We start from the raw sequence: 16860 nt of genomic DNA on the forward strand, positions 1-16860 counted from the left end.
GGAGGAAGGAAACCCACCAACTCCTCTGCAAGGAGCAGGCCATAGGAATACAGTTCAGACCAGGACAGAAGGGAGAGTGGAAAAGGCTGCTGCAGGGAGAGCAGCAGCAGGAGCTGGAAAGGGCAGGCAGGCATGGAATAGAGTTGGCCAGGAGATAGGGACTCAGTTGGAAGAGAAGGCAGGTGTATCTGGCTCTAGAGAATGCTGCTGGTGGATGGAGCACAACCACTACAGCTCTCTGGGCAGTCGGGCACGTTGAGAGGTCTCTGTGGGAGACATCTGGGTGACAAGCGAGGGCCGAGGGAGCTGGAGCTGGTCGAGTCCCTAGGGATTCAGGGATCTCCAGTCTGGGCAGGCAGCCTGGGACAGGCAAGCAGGAAGTGAACCCCTTTCTGGGTATCGTTGAAACTGTATTTGGACTCAGCTTCTCCAAAGGAAAATTTCTGTTTTCATCAGATCTTTTCTCTGAAGGTTTCCAATAACCCTTATGTGCCTGGGGAGAAGCAGGGTGGGAAGAACAGAGAGTGAACACCTGGGGTGGGAATGATGGGGACTGAGGGGAAAAGAGCTGGGGAGAGCTGGAGAATACGTTGGGTCTTACCTGGGAGAGAGTAACAGCCATGTGAGGATACTGGGGCTAGGGATGGGATACAGGGCAAGGGAGACTGGATGGAAAACCAGCCGGTGGCACAGTAGGACCTGGTGGCAGGGACGATCAAGGACCACCAACCTGCTGAATGCCGGTGTGTGCTTTTATCCTTGTAGTCTGGCATATGGGCTTGTGGGACTGGCAGCATGGAAGGGAGTGGGGAAGAAGAATTTAAAATTGGTCAGGGAGGAGTTGAGACCCCATGTCCAGGTGAGCCCCATGTCAAAGACACTGTAGTCCTTCATGGCCAACCGTGAGCTGAGGAAGTCCTGGCAAGAAGGTGTATCTCCAACCCACTTCTGGGCAAATTACTGTTGGAAGACAGTTCCCTGCTACTGCTATGGGGCTGTGAATCTATAAACACCCCTCCTCCACCAGCGCCTCTGTAGAGGGATGACAGGGATCTTCATAAAGGCTTTTAGGGTGTTCCTTTCCATCATATTTAAATTATTAAAAACGGGATATTGCATTCAAATAACACGTATTGCAATCCCTCTGAGAACAAACAGTACTTGCTATATTAAAACCTCTTGGTTGTACAGGCTGCAGGGAAAGTAAGGAAACTGCAGGAAATTGGCCCGTAACCCCTAACTGAGCACATACAGATCTGTTGCTGCTTTGATGTCCTCTCACACCACCAAGAGGTGCTCTTGACATGAGTTTCCTTCTGCATGTGCAGCAGGGCTGAGGGAAGGCAGGCACCCATCTGGGGTTTCTTGTTCCCTTTGCTGAGTTTGAGGAAGGTACTAATGGGAAAGAATTGCTCAGTGAGACAGTTTTGCTCTGAGAGACTTCAGGGCCCTGGGCTGGGTCACCTCGGAGTCACCCATCTGCTCCGGGTTTGCACGGCACCCATGTGGGACGGCAGGCAAGGGAAGAAATGCATGATACCATTTTTCCCCCCTCAGAAGGATCCAAAGCAGCAAGGACCGCTCCATCTCTCCCCTTCTTTCTGTGGGGTTCTCCTGAAAGGAGGGTGTAGCGAGGTGGGTGTTGGTCTCTTCTCCCGGGTAACGGGTGATAGGATGAGGGGAAATGGCCTCAAGTTGCACCAGGGGAAGTTTAGGTTGGACATTAGGAAAAATTTCTTCACAGAAAGGGTTGTTAAGCGTTGGAATGGGCTGCCCTGGGAAGTGGTCAAGTCCTCATCCCTGGAAGTATTTAAAAGACGGGCAGACGAAGCGCTTATGGACATGGTTTAGTGGTGGGATGGCAGGGTTAGGTTAATGGTTGGACTTGATGATCTTAAAGGTCTTTTCCAACCTAAAAGATTCTGTGATTCTATGATGGGAAAAGGGTGAGGGGGCTCCTTCAGAAATTATGTTTGCACTTCACAGCCCTGCACAGGAGGGCAGGAGCTGAGCAGGAGGCTTGTCCTTCAGCACAGGCAGAGTAGCAGAGTCCTGGGGGGGGGTAGGGAGCGGAAATAGGAGGCTCATTTCTTTGCACGCAAAGGGCATGGCCACAGCAGGTATTCTCATTACCGTGGACCATGACAGAGTTTATTTTATGTGAGCTATCGCTCAGGCAATCTTGAGTGGCCATGAGCCCTTTTCCGTGTGTGCTGGGCCTCCACCAGGGAAGAGAGCAATTTGCTTCAGCCTGGCTGGGCTGCAGGCTGTCCCCGCTTGCTATATTCCCCTTTTGCGTCTTCTCACTTCCCCATTCACACAGCTCCGTACCATCTGCCTACTGCTTTTAGTTCTTGCTTTGCTGCTTCTCTTCTCCAAAACTCCCACCCCTCCCAGTCGCTGCCCTCCTCTCCCCTCACTGCTGCGGTTTCTTACTGACTGCCATGCTTCTTTGAAAAGCCTGCCCAGAACGCAGCGCTCAGGTCGCAGCTGATGTGGGGCAATGCGCCTTGGGCCGTCATGTTCTGCAGTCCCTGTTAGGGAGGTTGCGGAGTTGCTTCATGCAAGGCTCTGTTTTCTAACATGGCCATACCAAGAGCTTCTCTAACCTAAATTTACCTTTGTCAAGCGATAGCTTAGGAAAAAAAAAAAAAGAAGTTTCCAATCCAGCCTTGCTAAACACAAACTGCCCGCATTCACAATGTAATTGATAAGCAGCTCAACTTGCAAATAGTGTTTACTGAGTCTTGGACCTGTCTTACTCATGGGCCTTTCTGGAGACCAGTCCCACTGCAACCAGGGGCAGGTGGTCCCTTCCTGATACATCATCTCATGGATGCTCCTCTATCTTCAGAGAGTGACTGCTCTCAGCCTTCCAGTTTGGGGCAAAATAGCAGGTCCACTGCCATCCTCCTATCTGGAGCACTGAAGGAGGTTCACCCCCTCCACCTCTTCTCCACCTCCACCTCTTCTCCACTATATACCTGGATAAGCAGAAGACCATGGCACAGACCTTTGGGCACCAAGTTCTTTGTGATGGCTGAATCACACTTGTACTTCCCTCCATTGAGAAGTTGCTTGCAGACTCTAAATCATACAAGGGTTTTATGGCACGGCCTTATCTAGTTCTCTGTACTTCTGCAAGTCTCCAGTGATGCCGATACGGGTTTTCATTCTTAGAAACATTTTGTTCTCAGCCAGTGGCAACCCCCATCCGCTGATAGCACTCTGTTACTTAACGGTGATAATACAGAGCGATATCTGACTGTGCACCCTTTTCCCATAAGGTGCTCAGATGGTTCAACAACATTTTTCACCTGCCTGTTGTAGAGGGGGGGTAACAGGGACTGGAGATCACACGTGTAAATTCTACCTTGAGTGTCAGCTGCTTGGCTTGACTCCCCTGCCTGCTCTTCATACATTATCAAATGTTAGATATACTATATTTTTTAAAACCAGATGTAATACATATCTTTACTGGTAAGCTATGGTATCTTCTAGGAAGGCTGCATCAGGGAAGTGAAAAGAGCTGTTTAGAGTACTAAGGAAATCTATAGCTACTCCATTTTACAAGACTATTTCCTGAACTACCAAAGTCAGATCTTTTGCTTGACTTCTACCATATTTTTTTTTCAAAGGCATAAAACTTCAATCTTGCTGCACTCCCAAGTCCAACAAAAAAAATCCCTCTGGCTCTTCATTCAAGTTTATCAGACTCCAAGTTTCCTCTCCTGTAATCTTTATAGAAGACTTTTTTTTCCTGTGGCCTTTTATAATCACCATCTTTCTACCTCTAAAGTAGACCCTGGTTCCTTGAGTTAGTAAAAGCAGTTGAGAATTGGCTATTCCAGGTACTCTGCGCTAGCAGCTTTACTTACTGCCTGCATGTTTGCATCCTGAGCTACTGCCCCGGCTGTCACAGTTGGTGGTGCTCCTCACACTGGACAAGGATTATTTTGTTCCAATTGTCATATGAAAACTGCTGTTATTGTCTTTGCTCTGGTGCTCTTTCACCTTGCATCAAAATACGGTCTGTGCAGCTCGTAATCCCCGCAACACTGTGTAAGAAGTGCTACGCTCTCTCCTGACGTGCTGCAACCCCTAAGCCCAACCCGAATGGCAGGCTAAACCTCCTGGAGGGGCTATTGAATTTGTACCGACCTGTACTTTGTCTCCCTGTGGGTAGTTGTGGGGATACAGGTGACATGTTCAGCACAGAGAAATATATGGCATTTTGTCACTCTCTTTATCCCCTTGAAAGTAGTAGGAAATATTTTTATTTCTTTTTTATTTACACGATTATTTTAAGCCTATACCACGTAGTAGAAAGTGCACCCACACTGTCGGTTTGATATTTTCCTTTGTGACCACCAGAACAACAGATATTTCCAGCTCCAATTTAAGTCTCTGTGTACAGTCTGGGAGTGTCCTGGGAGAAAAAATGGTTCATGGCACGGGAGGCACAGGGAGCAGCCTGGAGTATTGATCTGCAGCAGTCGGCCTAATCTGCCCGTGCTTGATGAGGCGAGGACTGCTGGACCAGCCTGGATGCCCCCATTGCACACACTCCCACCTCTTGTCTGCCCAGCCCCAGACTGAGATAAGCACAGCTGGGAAGGATGTGCAGTGGCAGAAGCACTTACTGGATCTAACCCCCAGTCCTGTACCAGAAGCGCTGATTTCCAGGGATCTGCGTCTTCCTGTCCCTGTTCCCAACAGCTCTGGAGGCACAGGAGCAGCACTGTGGCATGGTGGATGTGAAGGGGAGTGATAGGAGGGGACAAAAAGGGCCGAATCCCACCGCAATCCAACCCAAGACATATCTGATCTGTCCCAGTCCCCTTCACTTACCCTGATGTTACACAGGCCCCTCAACACTCCCTCCCACCCAGTCCTCTTGTCTTCTTGACACCTCTTCATGCACAATTAAGAGAACTTTGTTTGCACCTCTGAGCCAGGTATGTCTTGGATCAAGGAGTGGCCATTCCCAGCTCTACTCTTTGCCTTGTTGAAATAATATCTATCACCTGGAAAACGTTCTTTGGTTCTTCCTCCAGTCTCCCACTTTTCCATATCTCACCCTTGATGAGATATGCCCTTGATCTTATCTGGGGTGCTCTTTTCCCAGATGTTGCCGCAGTCATCACAGTGGGGTTTTTTTAATGTATAGGCCATAGGTTTCTCCAGAAGGAGGAGGATGCCAGAATCAGTGCCCAAGGTAAGAGTCAGCCCCCTGGGTGTGGGTATCTTTCAGCGTAAGTTGATTTTTGCTGAATGTCAAATTCTCCTTGCTTAGTCTGTATTTGGACCTAGGCTGTATCTGTGCTGACCTTGTTGATAACACCAGCGGGAAAACCCATGTGCTCTGAGCCACTGGCTGTGGGCGAGCTCTGACCACACTGTGTAGCATTTAAATCTCACCTCCCCTAGGATCCGTTTGATGTTTCTAGACTCCTGGGCATAATTAATTTCTATGTGTACTTTCTTGCTTGCTTGCTGGCTTTTCCGCTTTCTTCATCTTCTTTCTTCCTCTCCTTTCTTCCTCTCCTTGCTCCCTTCTTCCCTTCCTCCCTTCCTCCCTTCCTTCCTCTCATTCTCCCTTGTTATCCCTCATTCTCTCTGTCTTTGCTTTTTCCTTTGGTTCCACCACCACCACCACCTTTTTCACTTGAAATAATGAGAGGGTGTCCTAGGTACTTGCCCATACTATCCCATGTACCCTGTCACTCATAACTACCTAGCCTTGGGACACATCTCTGGGTGATATTCTTAGATTACTTATTAACTTTAGACAAAACCAAAACAATATTCCCAAGAAATACCAATAGAAGTATCTTAACTACCCAAGGATGTTCAAGATACAGAAAGGTTACTGTAATGAAGGAGGAAACGTCACAGAAGAAGGTAGTGAAGGTGCCATTCTGTATTTCCTCCATAAAAAACCCTCAGAGGAAGAGGTAGAATTGCTAATTGTCTCCATGAGGTGGTACCCAAAGTACAGTAATGGCTTCAGAACGAACCCCAAATACCAGATTAAGCTCCAGGCTCAGGTTTTAATAACAAATCTCCCAGGCAAAACATCACTAATCACTGCAGAGCACAGAAAACTGCAAGAACCAGCACCAATCTTTAACATGTGCAGCAAAAAAGGAGCATGGTTCAAATCAGATAAACTAATATTGAGAACAGAAGAACCACCATTGTGACAGGCAACTGTCAACAGATATAAATTCCTTAATATGCTCTGGTTAATCTGTTGTTTTATCAAATCCTTTGTGCCCCATGTTGGGTACCAGAAAGGACTGCCATGGTTTAACCCCAGCCAGCAACTAAGCACCACACAGCCGCTCCCTCCCTCCCCTCCCCCAGTGGGATGGGGAGAGAATCAGAAAAGTAAAAGTGAGGAAACCTGTGGTTTGAGATAAGAACAGTTTAATAATGGAAATAAATAAAGTAAAATAATAGTAGTAGTAGTAATAATAATGCTATTAATAATAATAGCAAGTGATGTACAATGCAATTGCTCACCACTTGCTGACTGATGCCCAGCCCATCCCCAAGCAGTGATTGCTGCCCCCAGCCAACTCCCCCCGGTTTATATACTGAGCATGATGTCATATGGTATGGAATACCCCTTCGACCAGCTGGAGACAGCTGTCCTGGCTGTGCCCCCTCCCAGCTTCTTGCTGGCAGGGCACGAGAAGCTGAAAAGTGCTTGACAAGTGTAAGCACTACTTAGCAACAACTAAAGTATTAGTGTGTTATCAATGTTCTTCTCATACGAAATCCAAAACACAGCAATGTGCCAGCTACTAGGAAGAAAATGAATTCTATCCCAGCCGGAACCAGGACAGAGGGTTGTGTTGTAGCCCTTTCATGTTATCTTCATGCCATGACCACAGAACCTCTGTAACTTACCTTAAGATGCCTTGCTGGCTGGGGTAGTGTTGGTACCCACCTGAGTTCACTACAGATCCGTATTGCCTGCCTGGGATGCTCACGCAAACTGACCTCTCATCTGGGTCTAGGTTTCCTCAAATGAGGAACTGGTTGTTTTGCTCCAGGGTAAGCCTGGAACCAAACTAGTCTGTGCGCCATGTGAATGAGTGGGGGACTAAGGACCTGGGGAGGGAGACACACTTACCCTGCCCTTTGGAAAGAATGAGAGATGCTGTAGACTCCCTGGAGATGCACTGCAGCCCTTGTCCTCTTCAGTAACAACACTGAACCTATAGCATAACCACAGGTTATGCAAGAAACCAAGCAGAAGGGAGGGCAATCTGTGCCTGTCTCTGTGAGCCTGAATGGCCCCTACAGCAATGGACCTTAGCCAGAGCGTTCAGGCAGGTCCTGCCTTTCCCATCAAGTCTTTTAAGGGGACAGTTATTCTCTCCAGAGGATCTTGGACCAGATGCAGTTAATGGGAATGTGGGAAGGGAATAGCTCTGCCTTTCCTAGTGAGTCTGTTTTGGGTTTGCATGGCAAGGTTTTGGTACCTGGGGGGCCACAGAGGTGGTTTCTGTGAGAAGCTTTCCCTGTGTCCGCCACTGGCCAAGGCTGAGCCCATCAGCAATGGTGGTAGTACCTCTGGGATAACATACTTAAGAAGGAAAAAAACCGCTGGGGAACAGTAGCTGGAGAGAGAGAAGTGAGAGGGCATGAGAGGAGCAGCCCTGCAGCCACCCAGGTCAGTGCAGAAGGAGGGGAGGAGGTGCTCCAGGCGCTGGAGCAGAGGTTCCCCTGCAGCCTGTGGAAGTTATCGGTGGAGCAGATCTCCACCTGCAGCCTGGGGAGGACCCCACGCCAGAACAGGGGGCTGCCCAAAGGAGGCTGTGACCCCGTGGGAAGCCCATGCTGGAGCAGGCTCCTGGCAGGACCTGGGGGCCCATGGAGAGAAGAACCCAGGCTAGAGCAGGTTTGCTGCCTGCCCCCCCCATGGGGGACCCACGCTGGAGCAGTCTGTTCCCGAAGGACTACAGCCCGTGGAAAGAAGGGACCCACACTGGAGCAGTTCGTGGAGGACTGTCTGCTGTGGGAGGGACCCCACGCTGGAGCAGAGGCAGAGGGTGAGGAGTCCTCCCCCTGAGGAGGAAGGAGCAGCAGAGACAGCACATGATGAACTGACCCCAGCCCCCATTCCCCGTCCCCCTGTGCCGCTCGGGGGGAGGAGGTAGAGAATTTGGGAGTGAAGTTGAGCGCAGGAAGAAGGGAGGGATAGGGGGAAGGTGTTATAAGATTCAGGGGGGTTTACCCTCTCCTACTCTGATTTGATTGGTAATAAATTAACCTAATTTCCCCAAGTTGAGTCTGTTTTGCCCGTGACAGTAACTGGCAAATGATCTATCCCTGTCCTTATCTCAACCCACCAGCCTTTCAATATATTTTTCTCTCCCCTGTTCTGCTGAAGAGGGGAGTGATAGAGCAGCTTTGGTGGGCACCTGGAATCCAGCCAGGGTCAACTCGTCACAGAGTCAAGGACCTTCAGCCTCACAGGAGCCTATTCTAAATGGTGGCAAGCGTACATAGCTGCTAGCTCCAACTGCTTAACAAGTCTCAGGGTCGTTTCTTCTTTTTCTACACATGCAATGCTCTTGCAAACTCTACCTTGCTGTCTCATGGAAAGATGGCAGGTAGAAGTCTGGATCTGTTTTGCTGTCCTGCTCAAGGCCTGTTGTGAGTACAGCAACAGGTCGGGGAGCTAAGGATGTAGGGTGCTTCAGAGGTAAGTGCTCATGCATGGAGAGGAGCCGTCCCTCTACGCCTTCAGTCCTGCTAGGGGAGGCAAGAGCCCTCCTTGGGCATCACACCTGGTTTGAATTTTACCTTGGCTTATTTATTCAATCACCAGTTCACGGCTCTGACACCGTGCTCTCCTGCATACTTCTTTTTTCCCACATTGCCTACATCAGAGATCTACCACAGAAATCACATGGCAACTAAATACAACCCAAGGGGAAGTGTACATACAGCCTTCTGGGGCTATGTGGAACGGATGGAGGAAAAAGAGCATCTCTCTGCCTCACAGGTGAACAGAGCAGCACAAGTGCCTTCAAAACTGTCCTGTGAACGCCAACTCTCCCACCATCAAGAATATTGCTAAACCTGAGGGAGGACTTTGTTCGTCCTCAGTTCACTCCATCCTTACTTTCAAGGCTTTCCAAGAAAAACAGTGTGCTAGTGGAAAAAACCAAAAAGGAGCAAGACTTAGAATACGAGTCACTTAGCGGGCAGTGAGGGAGGAAAAGAAGAAAAAGACTCTCTTCTCCCCTCCATCAACCATCCTCCTGGTTTGGAGTGTTCATCCCCCTCCCCACCCGCCACAGAATTAGCACAGGAAGAATCTTTCCTTTAAAATGAAACCACTTCCCAAATCAGATGGGTTTTCTGAATCAAAAACTTCCTTTTTTTCCCCCTCTCTCCTCCAAGTGTCCCAGACAAAAGCTCAAAGTACTATCAGCCTCTCACTGCTCAATTCAGTCCTCTCAAACAGAGATGTGTGCTCAGAGAGTCCCCAAAAAGCTGCTGGGATGGAAATGCATTTGTGGATTTGCATTTCCAGAGTAGCCGAGGAGCCCCTGTTAGCTCATTAGCAGTATGCATGTACAGTTCCCTTCACTGATGCAAGCTCATGAGATGTGGTCGGAGGGACGAGGAGAGGAAGGGCGGAGCCACAGGCAACCCGGCCCCCTAATGCTGCTACGATTTTGGTCACTGGCTCGAAGTCGTTTCAGTTCTGTGAAGCATCTGAACAAGCAGAAGGCAAGGAGGAACAGCACTTTTGTTGAAAATATATTGCGCTCTTCAGGATGGACTTTTGTCCTGCTGGTAAGCTTTGACCATCTTTTGCCTTGTTTTCTGTGGGGGCTGTGCGCTCAGTTTGACAGGGCAGAGCGCACCATGAAATCCCAGCAGCTAGAGTGGATGCTGCGGCTGGTGGCTGGAGGAACGAGATGGTGGAAGATCCCCGGTGGTGCAGTTAATTGCTTGTCAGCCTTCAGCATTAGGCATGGTTTTCTTTTTAGGTGCTCTCCCATACGAAAACTCCTTTCACATCGGGAGAAATTTTCCCACTTATTTGGGTGGTCTTTGTGCTGAGAGTGTCTTCTGCTGGTGATCCTGAGCTGAGCTGGGGACCAGCTCAGGGGTATCAAGGGTTTATGTGACACTTGGGATGAGCACCTGTAAACTTTGGCTTCTCTTCTTACAGCTCTGGCATGGCTTGCACTCTTGTGCAGTTGGGTATCCCAGTGCAACATGCTTGCAAGGCTTTTGGTACTGGGGCCTCTCTTGCTCATGTCCCTGTTAAAGGTAAATGTCTGTATTAGGGTTCTACTCCAACTCCAAGTGACCTGCAGGTGGGCCTGCCGGGTCCCAAAATAACCTCAAAAGGCAGATGTGAGTGGGGGGAGATAAGTCACGTCTGAGGAACCGAGAGAGATCTCGTGTTTTATTTCCTACTTTGGCAGGTGGTGGATAAAGTGGTTGGGATTCAGCAGGGAGAGGCATGCTGCCAGGCTGAACGTTTCCAGCCTCTGGCTGAGGAAGCTCTGAGTGTGTGCCTGTGCAAAGGCAGCCAGCAGGGAGAGCCGAACGGGAATGGGCTGAACGAGGGCCAGGAGGAAAAGGGGTCAACGTGCAATGGCCCTGCTGCGTCTGCCTCTCTGTTCTCCCAGGCTTCTGCCTATAGGATGTAGAGCACAGAAGGAAGGCAAAAACCAGTGCCCAGTTTCAACAACTGGTTTAGCTGCACTTTTTAGCTCCTAGGTGGGTAGCCAGGGAAAGGGCACGCTCAAACCACGTACCAGCCTTGCTTGTCAGGGAAACTGGTGGGACTCTTGCCAGCATCTGGCTATGAATGTTGGTGAAGGTCTGTCTCTTCAGATCACCCAGCCCTCACCACCTGAAAGCAACTGTGGACAAAGCTACTGCAGGACAAGCTGGGCAGGAGAAGGGGGGGATACCTCATGTTTTACTATTTATTTTGGGGTGTGCTTTCCACAGAAACTGAGGCGCTCAGAACTCATGGTCTGACACAGTCATTCACTCAAGTTATGTGTTACTGAGTTAATTACGTCTTAGAAGTTACACCCTGCAATAGCACAGTGAGATCCTGCTGAGGGACAACGCAGGTTTGCTCAGCCCTGGCCAGAGGCAGAGTCTGGAGACGGGCAAGGCTTGAAGAGACGTGCTGGTTCTGACCGATGCCTTTGCTCAGTCCCAGCCTGTCACTTCGCAGCTGGATGGGAAAGTGGGTTTGTTTGATGCTGTTCTACTTTGGGAGCCAAGGCTGCCACCAGATATGTGTTTCCAGTGAGCTTTAGAGCATTGCATGTGTTTAAAGTTGCTCGGTTGCAGCATGATTTTCATGAAGGTCAGAGGTGCACATACACCTTTTTCTGGAGTCACCCCTACCTGGAGACACCATGGTCCTTATAGGTACCTGTCTGACACAGCTGTGTGCAGATGAGGCCGATGTCTGTGGGGAGGCTGCTCTCCCTGCTGTGGATGTCCTCTTCCAGCTTCCCTCAGGATCCTCTAGCAACTGTCTGGGTGAGGCCACGGAGCCAGTATGCCAAATCCTTGAGCTGGGTGTGTGAAACATGGGAGAGCAGGCGGGTACTGTGGTATCATGCTAGGATGTGTGGGGTGAGAGCCATAGGCAAAAGTGGCTGGGAGCTGTCCTGATTGCTCTAAGTTGTCATGTCAGGGGGCTAGGAGACATCATAAATGCTTCTTCACACCTTTCCCCCCATAGCTGGAATGTGCAAATTAAATCTGTGTGAGGTCCATGTTGAATTTCTTTTGAAACAGTCTGGAAGAGAACTGTGGAGTGGCTGCAGGAGGGAGGCAGATTGGGCTGGAGGGAATTGAGGAGCTGGAAGGCTTCTTGTTATCTGCCTGGAACAGCCTGGTACCTGGCTGGGGAGGTGGTGGTCTGTGCTGGAGATGACACAGCAGCCGTATCAAAAAAGAGAAGGAATTTCAGGTGAAAGCCTTCCACCAGACAGCCTCATCCAGGCAGAAGATGCCCATCAGGTTGCTCTGCTTGTCTGTTGCCATGGGTGGAAGTGCCCAAACCCTTTAGCAGCCGCACTCAGCGCCCTACATTGCCTTGCAAATGGGCTGGCTGAACTTCTGCTGTTATGCTGGGGGTGAGTAGCACATGGATGGTCTCTAACAGTGCTACAGATGCAGTCATTCTTCATCACCTTCCCCTACTGTTTCTGCAGTCCATTCTTCCAGCTCTCCTGGGTAGTCACTTCCCACTTATCTCTGTGTTCCAAAAGCTATCTATCTGCCTATGCATATACATTTCCTTGGGATTGAAAGCCTCACTTAGCACCTGGACGGCTCTGCACAGCCCTTTGCCGTGGGAAATAAGACCAGCAAACACAGTAGTACACTTTGCTGGCCACATGAGTACACAGACTTTTGGGTAACTTTGACCTGCCCTCCAGATGGGGACACTGAGGGCGTAAGTCACCACAACTGGAATTGAAGTCTGTGTTCTGTTTTGAGTGACAGCCCTAAAAATATGAGCCTGGGCAATTCATGAAGAACCGTCAGGTCTTTCTATCTGGGTCTGCTCTGAGAGTGGGGAAAAAACCTCAAGAGCAGGTGTAAGCCCCACAAATGTGATGCTGCTGTGCTTTGCTTTCAACATTTGCTCTCTGAAAATAAATTCCAAGCAGCAACTTCATGTCCTCTCTGGAGGGGATGCTAGCCAGTTTATTGTCTTGTGTCTGAACACAAGACTTCAGTGCTGGTTTGGCTGACAGCATCCCCCTGAAACCTGCGGGTGTTTTCAGGGGGTGTTCTTCATCAGGGTGAAATTTCCCCCTGTGCAGAGAACCCTGACCAGGGCTATGCTTCATGTGTGTCCTGACCTAGCCCTAGAGGGAAGTGGAACTTGGTGGTACTGAGGTCTTTGACGAGGCTGAGGCCATTTCTCAGTCCCCCAGTCCAGGGATGAATTCTCTCTACCATTGCAAGCGTCCAGAGCGAGCCAGGCAGTGCTTCACGTGGAGATTCCCTCTCCTGCTGGCCCGGCTGCTTCTCAGCCTGCTCTCGTTGCCTCACCTGCTGCTTGCCCAGCTGCTTCTGCTGCCTTCGCTGCCTTTCTGTGGACACTTCCCCAAACAAGCCTTTTGTGTTCACTTCCCCTACCTGTAGACCCCAGTGTGTGCAGTAACATTGATGAACGGCCCCAAAACAGCCTTGAGGAGAGCATTAGTCCTTCTGCCAGGGAAGCAGAGTAACTTGCAGGCACTGACCTCAGAATTATTTTCCAAGGCAATCAGGGACTTAAGCTGTTTAAGGAAACTCAGGAGACCTTACAAGGACTCTCTCTGCAGCTCAATCTAAATTGCTGTGAAAGTTTGATCCATCCAATTTTCTCCTTACTATGTCACTCTCTCCTGGCTTTTTTATCCCTTGATTCCCTCCCCTTCTCTGTGACTCGTATGCTTTTCCTCTCCCACCCTTCCCACACGCACAGTCCTTCCCACACTTTTCTCTTTCTGACAAACTGGACAGGTAAACCACTTGGGAGTTGGGGTTTTCTGATGTTGAGGAGGAAGGGGGACTGACATATTTACAGTCTCGGGGCAGGGGGTGGGTCATGTGGGCGAGGTGGTGTCCTCTGGGTGCCTCATGTCTCTTTGAGATGGTTTAGGCTGCTTCAGCAGACACAGAGCAACTGAAGCAAAGCAACCAAGCCACACCACAGGCTTTGCCGATAGGGTGGGGGAAGGGGAGGTTCCTCAGGTATGTCCTGCTATGCTGCTTTTGTGGAAAGCAATACAGAACCAAGGGTCTGAGTGGTAATTTGTCAAGGAGTCACCCCAGTGATTCCACAGTTACCAGACCAGAGGTGAGAGAAATAAAGCTGGGCAGACCGAGAGGCTGGCCTCATCTCCTACAGGCGCCAGGACGGTGGGAGACATGAAGCGAGCTGAAAGACCCAGGCACCCCTCACAGGCGCAGGGCTGACATTCAAGGGGAAGTCAGCAACCCGCCTAACAAGCAACAAAGCCACTGCATGGGGTTTTTTCATTGTTGTTTCTTTTTGTTTGGTTGATTTTTGTTTGTTTGACTGCTTGCTTCTTTGCTTGCTTGCTTGTTTGTCTGTTTTTCCACTCACATAGAGATTTGGCTGTTGCAAGCTGCTGGATGCCACAGGTTTTCCTCCCCTCTTGACCGGCTTCGGCAATCAGTCAGCTTCTTTCAGCTCTTCATGAGGGCTGCCTTGCAGAGCTGGGACCTTCCCAGCCCTGGCTTCATGCTGGCTCCTTGCCCAGGCTCAGCAGCCTCTCCCCAGGGAATGCAATGCTTGAAAAAAGCGGGAGGAGTGACCGGAGAGAGGCTGCAGCCTGAGAAAAGTAATAGGGCAGGCTCAGCATATGGAAACCCAACCAGCCAGGAGGACAGGGGAAAGATCGAGTAAGGCAGATCTCTCTGAACTGTTGGGGCCATGACAGGAAAGAAGCATATGGGCTCTGAGATGTCCCCCTTTTCCTTCTGCCTGTCTTGACTGGTTCCTTCCTTCCCCTTTTTTCCCCACTCATATTTATAGCAGTTGTTTTGCATGTGAGATCCACACTAAGAGAATTTCCAAGGCAGCTGGTGCCACTTCCCCTTTTTCCAGGAAGACAGGAGGCCCAGGGGATTTTGGCTTATGAAACAGTGGAGCAGGGCATCCAATGACCTGACCTGGCTTCCTGGGGAAGCTTTGTCTCGCAGTGTTTAGGTGCAGCAAGGACCTTGTCTGCCAAATTCTGCAGTGACCTCCCAGGAGGTCCTCCAGTGCTCTAAGCCTTATGTGAGCCCCCTGTATTTTTCCTGGGGCTTTGCCTCCCTAGGGCTGCAGCCTCCTCTTTCTCCTTGCTGAAGAGGCCATGCTTCACCTGGATTATATTTAGTAGCAGTGTTGTCACCTCTGTTCTTCTAGGCCTTTTATGAATCATTTTGTGGTCACCTTGGCTCTGCCGCTATCTGCTTAACTTCCTGTACATTACAAGGAAACCTACTCGTATTTCTGCATTGTCTGTAGTCCACAGAGCAACAGCCTCCCACAGATGCTCCTTCTTCAGCAAGGCTTTCATCCCCCCAGATCCTGCCCTCAGACTTGAAAAAACTCAATTCTCTCTCTTCAGCCATTTCTGACTCCAGCTGTGCCAGATCGATCCAAGAAGCCAGTGGCTCTTCACGGGAGATTTGGATGTAGATCAAGTATTTAGGTCACAGCTTTTCAGTACATAAAGATGTGCAGACATAAAAACCACCAAAGAGCGTGGTAAGACCTCTTAATTGTGCTTGGAGTGAGCAACATCGGTTGAGTAGGTGGGGTGGGTTGCTGCAGGGTTAGATCAGAGGGCTACCAGACAGCATCTGGCTGCTAGGAAGGGTACATGGGTCTGTGCTGCTTGCTCCGGACTGAGAACCATTTGCAGGGCAAAGCTGAGGTGCAGTGGCTGCAGCAGCAGGGAACACAGATGCTGAAACACAGAAATCGGAGTTGCTGTGGCATGACCCTAGGAGAGCTTGAGGCAGCTTTTCCTGTGATATGTTGGCCCCAGTACCCTTCTCACAGGCATCTTTGTTCTTCCAGGGTCAACTGACTTGAGTGAGGCTGAAAAGGCTGAAATAGAGACAATCAGGCAGCACAGACAGGAGCTTTTGGATGACATTAAGGTAAGGACCATCCTGTCTCTCCTGTCTGCCCAGCCTTCTAAAAACTGTCTTCACCAAGGAGCATCTTCACATAACAGTCCAGGCCATGCAGAAGTGCTCCTGCACAGGAGACATTTGCTCTGGCATGATCCAACTTGAATTCTGAACTTCAGGCTGCCCTGGCATATTTGCCACCAGTGTACATCCAACCTGTGGTACTCTGCTGTAGGAGTCATCAACTATTCTAATGGCATATTTGATCAGCTCATTAGCAGGGATGAGCTGGGATTGCATGTTTAGGATTAAGGAAATGCATATGCCTTTACTAAGTCATACTTTGATGACTTAGTACTTACATACTTCATACTACATATGACTTGACTTTACTAAGTCATACTGGCAGGAATCTGTCTCAGCATTTATGATTATTTTTAGTTACTGATTACCTGCTAGTGACACATCAGTCCTAGTTACCTGCTGCATCCCCCTGTGCGTATCGAACTTTTGTTTGGTTTGTGGACAAGTCCTCCATGAAGGATCCTGTCTCTTTAGAGAGGTGTGGTGGCAGAACCTTCCACACAAGTTTCAGTGGTTGAACTTGCTTTTCTTCCTTTCTTTTAGCAGACCCAAACATTTATCCATTGACTCCTAAAATGTCTGAAAGTGGCAGATTCCAAATCAGTCAGTAATACCGCATCGCAGTCATGCATGGTGCCGTGCACTTTCTATTCCGGTCTGCCTCCACCACCATGGAAGGTGGTCTCGCATTTGAGAGAGCTTATTGCACTGAATCATTGGACTCACGCTGATTTCCCCACAACATGAAGATGTCCAGATGCCTGGGGAATAGGTGCAATATTTCCTTGTGTAGAGTAAAGGATTAAGCCAAACTACCCATTATTTCTCAGGCTTCCAGCCTTACCATCTCTGCTGCAAATCAGAATGGTGGCTTGTCCCTTCTTGCAAATCTGGCTATGAATGTATGGGCGTGTGGTTTGCTTGTGTGTTGTTCTTATCTCTTCAATTTTCAGAATAGGCAATGGGCACTGTAGGAGGCAGGATGTTTGAACAGGAATACTACACTTCGTACCCACTACAGACAGAGAAAAGCTGCTAGGCTACACAGACCCACACTCTAAATCCCAAATCCATTAACCAATGGGGTATGCATTGTCCAGTGGAGCAGGG

At 49.5% G+C, this 16860-nt stretch overlaps 1 protein-coding gene across 1 annotated transcript in view; it reads left to right on the forward strand.

The window, feature by feature from the left end:
• Positions 1-9749: 9749 nt before the first annotated feature.
• CYTH4 (cytohesin 4) overlaps positions 9750-16860 on the forward strand; it is a 17276-nt gene continuing 10165 nt past the window's right edge. The window contains exons 1-2 of the mRNA XM_009647826.2: positions 9750-9825; positions 15611-15693. Coding sequence (XP_009646121.1) covers positions 9807-9825; positions 15611-15693 — 102 coding nt within the window. The 5' untranslated portion in view covers positions 9750-9806. The remainder of the gene's footprint in view (positions 9826-15610; positions 15694-16860) is intronic.

Source organism: Egretta garzetta, unplaced genomic scaffold (genome assembly GCF_000687185.1).
Source record: "Egretta garzetta isolate BGI_Z169 unplaced genomic scaffold, ASM68718v1 scaffold51, whole genome shotgun sequence".
Classification (NCBI taxonomy): Eukaryota; Metazoa; Chordata; class Aves; order Pelecaniformes; family Ardeidae; genus Egretta; species Egretta garzetta.